At 38.4% G+C, this 8,542-nt stretch overlaps 1 protein-coding gene across 1 annotated transcript in view; it reads left to right on the plus strand.

The window, feature by feature from the left end:
* LOC132829949 (exostosin-1-like) overlaps positions 1–6,693 on the plus strand; it is a 267,128-nt gene extending 260,435 nt beyond the window's left edge. The window contains exon 11 of the mRNA XM_060847376.1: positions 5,334–6,693. Within this exon, the coding sequence (XP_060703359.1) occupies positions 5,334–5,519 (186 nt within the window). The 3' untranslated portion in view covers positions 5,520–6,693. The remainder of the gene's footprint in view (positions 1–5,333) is intronic.
* Positions 6,694–8,542: the final 1,849 nt, after the last annotated feature.

Consider the following 8,542-nt stretch of genomic DNA (forward strand, 5'->3'; position numbering starts at 1 on the left):
GCCGCTGGTCATAAAGATCCATCTGTTTTACTGAAATCCCTTGTAGGTAAGGAAACCTGCCAACCTTACCCTCCATGTGACTCATAACCCACTGAAATGTGTTTGACTCTTAGATACCCTCTGGGCAATTAAAGATGGGCAATAAATATTGGCCTAGCCATATGCCCCTAACAAGTAAAGGAAAGCTTGCATTTATGTAGCATCTTTAATATGGCAAAAAGATCCCAGTGTATTTCACAGAAAAATCAAGCAAAATATCGCAGTAAGCCATGTAATATTTTGACAGGTGGTGAGGCAAATTTTAGGGAGTGACTTAAAGGAGGAGAGTAAAGTAGAGATGACAGGAGCTTTAGGGGGAAAATGCCTGAGCCAAGCAAGTGAAGGCAGGTCTGTTAACAGGAGACTGATAACAAAAACTGGGATACTCAAAAGGCCAGAATTGACGGCCATGGATTTCAGAGGGTTGTAGAGGGTTGTAGATTTTAGAGGGTTGAAGAGCTTGAAGGCATTACAGAGGTTGGAAGAGGTGAGCTTGAACTGTTGTGGTTAGAAAGCAGGCCCATCACCATCTTGGGCCAAGTAACTAACTGTGACTCTTACAAGTGACCTCAACATCCTGAGAAATAATTACAAAAGAAACACTGCTCCAGGATTTCTTAGTGGGAGCCAGGGGATCCCAGAGGTTGGTGACAGGGTAGATTGCAATATGGGGGAGTGATTGGCAGTGGAAGAAGGGTTGCAGATGAAGCTGGGTCTTATGTTCACTGTGGGGAAGAACCTGACGATGCTATTTGAATGAAGTTGGGAATGACTTGTTGTCTTCCTGTCCACTCTAGATAGCTCGATCACAGAGCCAAGCCCTAGAAATCAGCTAAATTCAGTCAGAGGTCTGCAATGGTCCAAGGGGATTCTAAGGAGTTACAAATAGACTCTAAATATTTGAAATGTCCTCCTCAATTGGGAGTGTCTGCTTGTCAATTGTCTGATGATCCTGGTGTTAGGTTCGACTCACTGGCTAGCGCTTTCCCCTTGGAATCAGAAATCCTGGGGACAAATTCTCACTGTAATGAGTTTATAATCTCAGCTGACACTCCCAGTACAGTACCCCAAGGAGTACTGCACCCTGAAGTGCCATCTTTCAGGAATGATGCTAGATGGCGACTATCTCAAGTAAAAGTTCCCTATGTGCTAGTTCAATAAGTACATTGAAATGGTAAGAGAGAGACAGAGACCATCGTTCAAAAGCGAGAGAGGATTTTATTTCCAGGCACGCATTCTCTAGTATTCAGTATGGTAATACCAAGGATTGCTAAACATTGCCACTTTAAGATTTCAGAATTTCACCACTAGCCTTCTCTGTTTGGTGAGTTCAAGTGGATGGAATCAGTTTTCAAGACTGTACTTGCTCGTTCGTTCTATTCCCTTCGCAACTGGAAACTGGATTGATTTTTGGTTCGATTGGGTAGGCAGACCTGTGAGATTTAGACACCATCATTCATGGGTTGAACTAACACTGACATGAAGCAATCAATGATGTGCCCAGTGTGGACGGAAGGTTTAGTAATCATACTACCGTCCCTTGTTGTTGATATATTATTGATTAACTCTTGCTGAATAATTTAGGGGCTGTAATTCTAGTAATGACTAAAGTAAATGAATTCCAAAAACCTGTGCCCTTAGCATTTAACTGCCTGGACCCGCACGGCAGAATGTACTCAGTATGACAAATATTCGCTGTGGTTTAGCCACCTATTGTAGAATTTTATTTAACACTACCTATTTGCAGCTGTTTGCAATTTCTTCAGGGCTATTAGTGCTCAACACTGGCACTTAGATGTGCTGTGCAGGAATAGTCACATGCTTATTTGGACGCTGCTGGTAATTAGGAAACTCTCAAAGAGTTTCTGGGCTTTCTTAAGTTTCTGGGTTGTACTCACTGGGCCAAATTGTACTGGAGCACCATATGGAACGAGACCTTTCTGCAGCACCCTTGTGCTCAATTAGAATTGCACCATTACCTTGTTGGAAGCTCGAACTGAGAACGGTGCAGTGGGGGCAACAGGACCCCATTGAACAACAGAGCAAACAGTCCAATAACCATTGAGATCTAAGAACTGAGAGAGAAACTGTGCAATAAAACGGAAGGAAATAACTGAATGAGAGTCAAATCAGATTAACACAGGATAGGTCAGTGAAAAGCTAAGAATTGGAAATGTGATCTTGTTTCTTTCAACCTCTGAGTGTAATTTACCACATTAAGGGAAAATAATTCACAGCTTTAAGTACCCTGTCAGGGTGGAAATATTCTAACAGGTATTGTTGCTCAAAGGTACTTAATGCTGTTAATTATGAGTCCTCACATTCTGAACTGAGTCCAGCTTGTTTATAAAATTAATAGAGAACTAAGGACAAGATGTCACTTAAGTGAATCATAGAGGTTCGGTGAGCAAGTCCTGGAGATTCTCAACTTGCATCATATTTCTCAATCTCTCAAATGTTCTGGGTAATACCATCCATACGATGTATGAAGTTGGAACAGGAGTAGACCATTCAGTCCCCCAATGGTCCACCATTCAATAAAATCATGGCTGATTTGATTATGGTCTTAACTCTGCTTTTCTTCCTGCTCTTCATAATCCTTGTCTCCCTTTTTTCAGCAAGAATCTAATAATCTTTGTATTAAACATATTCAATAACCCTACTTCCACTGGCCTCTGTGAAAGAGGGAGTTCCACAGACTCCCAACCCTCTGAGTGTAAAATGTCCTCCTCCGTCTATATTAAATGGGAGACCCCGAATTTTTAATCTGTGTCCCCTAATTCCAGTCTTTTCCAAACTGTTCTTTCATTCATCTTGTCCCCTCAGGATCTCATTTGTTTCAGTAAGATCGCAGACCCAAACTGTCCAGCCTTTCTTTATAAGAAATGCACTGAATCCAGGAATCAGTAGTTTTGACCTTCCCTGAACTGTTTTAATGCAATTATGTCCTTTCCTTTTAATAAGGAGACCAAACAATGCACAGTACAGTAACAAAACATTCCTACTTATATATTTCATTCCCCTTGTGATATACAGCAACATTTCATTTGACTTCTCATCAATTGATGTTCCTGCATATGATCTTTATGAAATTCATGTATCAGGTTACCGAGCTCTCTCTGTACCTCAGAGTTCTGCACACTCTCTCTACTTAAATAGTATGTTGCTGTTTTTATCCTTCTTGACAAAATGGACAAGTTAAAATTTTTCACATTATATTTCTTCTGCAAACAGTTTGTCCATTTATTAACCCATCTTTATCTCTTTGCAGAATTTTTGTGTCTTCTTTACAGCTTGATTTCCTACATATCATAAGCAAATTTAGGAATCACACATTTGGTTGTTTCCTCCAAGTCACTGATATTAATTATGTCTACACTTATATATTTCCCTTACACCATGAATTCTTATTTTGTATAGAAAGCTATTTTTTTTTATCTGGCACTTTATCAAATGCCTTCAGGAAGTGTTAAGTGCACAAAACCCACAAGCCGTTTTGTATCCACACAGTTTGTTAGTTTCTCAAATAACTTGAAAAACCTATTCACCATGATCTTCCTTTCATAAAACCATGTTGACTCTGCCCAATTGTACTGAGGTTTTCTCAATGTCTCGTTACAACCACCTTAATAATAGATTCCAAGCATTTTTTCTAAATTACAGATATTAAGATGCCAGTAGTTTCCCGCTTTGTGTCTTCTTCATCTCTTGAATAGAGGAACTTTATTCTCTGGTTTCCAACCAAATTGGATGTTGGCAAAATCAGGGAAATATTGGAAAATTAAAATCTCCTATCTCAGCAACAACTTATTTTAAGAACCTAAGATTAAATCCTTTGGGATCTAGGGATTTGTCAGCCTTTAGTTCTCATATTTTGTCAATATCTAGTGATTGTAATTTCCAGCTTTCCTTTCACCACTTAATTTACAATTACTTCTGGGACATTACTTGTGTCCTCTATTGTGAAATGTAAAATATCTGTTTGATTTATCCTTATTTTCCTATATTAATTGCTAAGACCCACACTCTAAAGGACTCTCGCTCACTTTATTTACACATTATTTATAAATACTGATAGAAGCTTTTACTATCTGTTTTGATATTTCCAGCTGGCTTTTGTTCACACTCTGATTTCTCCCTCCTCATTATTCCTTGCTATTTTTAATATTCCATCCAATCTTCTGACCTGCTGCTAATCTTTACAAATTGTATACTTTCTGTTTCAATTTAATACAATTGTTAACTTAATTCATTAGCCACAGATATTTTTCGTAGATTTTTTATTTCTCACCACCATGTATCTTTGTTGAGTGCTGTGGCGATACTGGTATTGGACAAAGTTAGAAGTCACATGACGCAAGGTTATAGTCCAACAGGTTTATTTGAAATCACAAGCTTTGAGTGCTGCTTCTTTGCCAGCTGAAGTGTTTTAATTTCAGCTTTCCTTTCCTCACTTGATTCACAATTATTTCTGGGATGTTATTTGTGTCCTCTGCAGTGAAGACACGTGTAAATATTTATTCAAATCCTCCATAATTGTCTCATTTTCTGTTATGAATTGCCAAGACTCTATCAAGATGAAGGAGCAGCACTCTGAAAGCTTGTGATTTCAAATAGACCTGTTGGATTATAATCTGGTGCTGTTTGACTTCTGTTTTGTTGGGTGTTCTGAAATATTTGCTCAAATGTCTACAACAACATCTTTACTGAACTATCCTTTAACCTAATTTCAATGCATTGCCTATCTGCAACAGAAATGAGTGACTTTATTAACAAACACACGTTCGAGTATCTGTTCTCTTTGCCAGTGCTGACTGACCTGCTGAGTGTTTCCAGTATCTTCAACAGTTAGGTTCTGGTTTCCAATATTTTGGTCAGAAATTATGGTGTTACTAATGAACAAAGGTGTTTTAGAAAGGAGCACAAAAGATTGATATATGTTTTAATGTCTGTTTCTTTGCTTGTGCTTTCTCAGTGCCATGAATTGAATATTAACCTATCAGTTATCACAACTCAAGGCCAATTTTAGATAGCTAGCAACCTTACTGACACTCTAAACTCAGAAGATGTGCTCATTTCAAAATTGAAGCATTACTGGGTATATAAATGCAGGTTGTTGTTACACAGCACCAAGATAAAGCTGAACTTTGTTTTTGACACATAATGCCATTATGAACTAAAAAAAATCTTTTGCCTCCACTTGGTTTGTATCCCTCTATTTCCTGTCTGTTCATACATCTATATCTCTTTTTGACTGATTAACTAAGTTGTTTTCTTTGTTCCTGATCACACAGGGGTCAAAGACTACTCTCTGGGCTAATCCAGATCATTTCACACAGAGACAGAACTGCATTAACACATTTGCCAGCTGGTTTGGCTCCATGCCTCTTGTACAATCACAGCTACGCCTTGACCCCGTACTTTTCAAGGACCAAGTCTCCATCCTTCGGAAAAAGTACCGTGATATCGAAAGACCTTGAAGAACAAAGCTCTGAAGAGTCACTTTCTGTTGGCCTGGTCAAGGCACATCACCAGGTCAAAGGTCGTCTCAAAGGAGCACAAGACAAGTAAGAACAGATCAAGGCTCTGCGGGCTCTCCTTACATCTTTTAGACAATTTTCCCCAAAGCCTAAGGGAGCAGGCCAGTGACTTTATTTTTTAACTTGCTGTTATTTACTACAACACAATCCATGTGGAACTAATAGAAACATGATCTATCTCCCTTAAGTGAAGCAGTTTGGAAGATGTTCAGAGAAGTAGGCAGGACGGGTTATACAGTAAGTTCACATCAGAAGACTGTGCTTGAGCTAATTTTCATGAAGAGTGAACCAGTTCTCCCCAGTTGCTTATATTATAACCTACTTTTTATGAAAGACTGTGTGCAGATTATTTGTAAGCCTGTACTATATAAGGACCATAATCTAATCAAGCTATGGACTGAGAGTTCAAGGTAAATTATGAAACTTGGCAAACATATAATATGAATGATTTCATTCTTTTCATCATCAACCTAAGAAGCCTGTAACAATCAACTGATATAAAATATGGGTGTCAACAGGTGAGTGTTAGGGCCTGAATAGCACTCTGATTTGCAGGATTCTTGCTTCTGGATCTGTCATTCAATACAGAATGGTGTAAAAGGAACCTTGAAGAGGTCCCCCTGCTATGATCTGTCCACCACATCAGTTTCCATGAAGATTCAATGAGTCGGTTTTAACAGCAAATTGTTCATGGTTTTTTAAAAAATGCAGTTCAAAATGAAAGATGCATGTTGCTACCCACAGGATTATGTTGTATTAAATTACATTTTGCCCAATGGTGTCGCATTGCATTGAATAATTTAGCAGAAACCCTTTCAGTCTGTCTCAGGAACACACCAGCCTTAGACACTACAGCAAAGGAGAGGAGGCCATTTAGTCCATTGTCTCAATGGCCGCTCTTTGAAAGAGCTCGCAGCATCCTATTTCCGCATAGGTCAGCAATTACTTTCTCACATATGTTATAAAGCAGAGGTTGGCTGCTTCCCTCCTTCAAGAACAAAAACTGAAACATCTAAAGAGGAATGCTTCATCCTATAATTTGTACGAAGTGTGTGAAAAGTGGTGTAACCTGCTTCTCAGCAACTTCTAGTGGTTAAACAAAATAAATCCCTGACACTCATTTTAAAATCAACAAGTAACAATTTATTTTTCTAACTCTAACAGTGACCAAATTAACTAAACTATTAACAAACCGAATAAAATCCTTCTAACTTCTAACTATTCCCAAATAAAACAAGATTCTAATAGTATGCTGTTCCAATAAATACAAGTCTAACTCACATAACAAAATACAATTTAGTCTTTCAAAATGAGAGCCAAGCTATATGTCTTCTGGAATGTTGTTCACGTTCTCCCATCGATCTTCTGTCACAAATTCCTTTTCCTCTTATTCTTCGTAGTTGGTACCATTATTATTTAGATGATGCTTTTCATAATGCATAGATGACTGTGAGGTCCAATTTCTCTCACGAGAGAGAGCTGTTAGTTCTGGCAGATGGCATTAGCTCTGGGTTCTCTGTCCAACTGCCCCCTTCTTTTATACCTGTGATGATGTAACAATATTTCTTACAATAGAATTGTTCCTATGTTATTAAAACCATCAGATTTAAACTTAATAGATTTTTGGTATCTACGTGCCTGGTTCAATTTGATTGGCTAAATTCAAAACCTGTTTTCTTTGTAAAAACAGCTAACCGTGTGGCCTTTCAATACAAGTGTTTCGGTTCAGGCTCTCTCTGTTCAGTTTAGATGCTCACTGGCATCTATTTTAACTCTAAGCACCAAAAAAAACACCATCTTTTGAAAGTAACTACTTAATGCTTTCCCCATTTCACAATTTTACACACAACAAATTCTAACTTCCTGCTTCCCAAACTAATTAAACACCCAACTTCGCAACACTCAAGTAGATCTCAAACATCCTTTTGAAAGTTAATAGTGAAACTGCTTCTACCACCTTTTGAAGCAGTGCATTCTAGATCATTATAACACACTGGGTAATAAATGAAAGCTCATCTTGTCTCTGGTTATTTTGCCAATTGGCCTTATAAGAGAAAAAGATGACAGCTTTGGAGTTCCATTATGTGAATTAAGCACATTGAATACTTAATGTACATGTGTGGAATTACATTATCCACTGTTTCAGCTGAATTTGTTTAATTAAAAATAAACAAGATAATGCTGCTCAAATTCACAAAGGTATACAATAACGTTTGGGAAAAATAAGTTCAAGACCAGTGGCTGAGTTATATTTCTCAGGCATTGTTTGGGATTGCTCCATTCATTTGAGGATGTTTACTGCCTGCTTCCTATCTTTCGGATGTGGAATGTTAACTGAGCAGGTGGACAGTTGAATTTTACAGCTTCAATGCCTGAGGCTGCAGTTATCACAACTGAAACCTCACGGCTGAACTGCTTTGGGTGACACAGAAGAACTGCTTTAGTTTTTTTATTCTTTTAGGGATGCCCATATCCTACAAAGAGCATTGCTAATGTTTTGAGAAAGTGGTGGGGAGCCACTTTTTCAATACAATGGAGTGGCAGGCTCAGCCATTTTCAAAAGGCACTTAAAATTCCAATCCTTCATTAATAATTATGCTCAAGGTATCATAGACAAATCCCTCACAGTTTTATTTAAACTTCCATCTCTTTAGTATTTTCAGGCATAGAGTCATAGAGCTGTACAGCATGGAAACAGACCTTTTTGGTTCAACTCATCCATGCTGATCAGATATCCTAAATTAATCTAGTTCTATTTGCCAACATTTGGCCCATATCCCTCCAAACCTTTCCTATTCATGTACTCATCCAGATTTAGGCAGCATCCAAGGAACAGGAAATTCGACGTTTCGGGCATAAGCCCTTCATCAGGATGAAGGGCTTATGCCCGAAACGTCGAATTTCCTGTTCCTTGGATGCTGCCTAACCTGCTGTGCTTTAACCAGCAACACATTTTCAGCTGT

Source organism: Hemiscyllium ocellatum, chromosome 30 (genome assembly GCF_020745735.1).
Source record: "Hemiscyllium ocellatum isolate sHemOce1 chromosome 30, sHemOce1.pat.X.cur, whole genome shotgun sequence".
Taxonomy (NCBI): Eukaryota; Metazoa; Chordata; class Chondrichthyes; order Orectolobiformes; family Hemiscylliidae; genus Hemiscyllium; species Hemiscyllium ocellatum.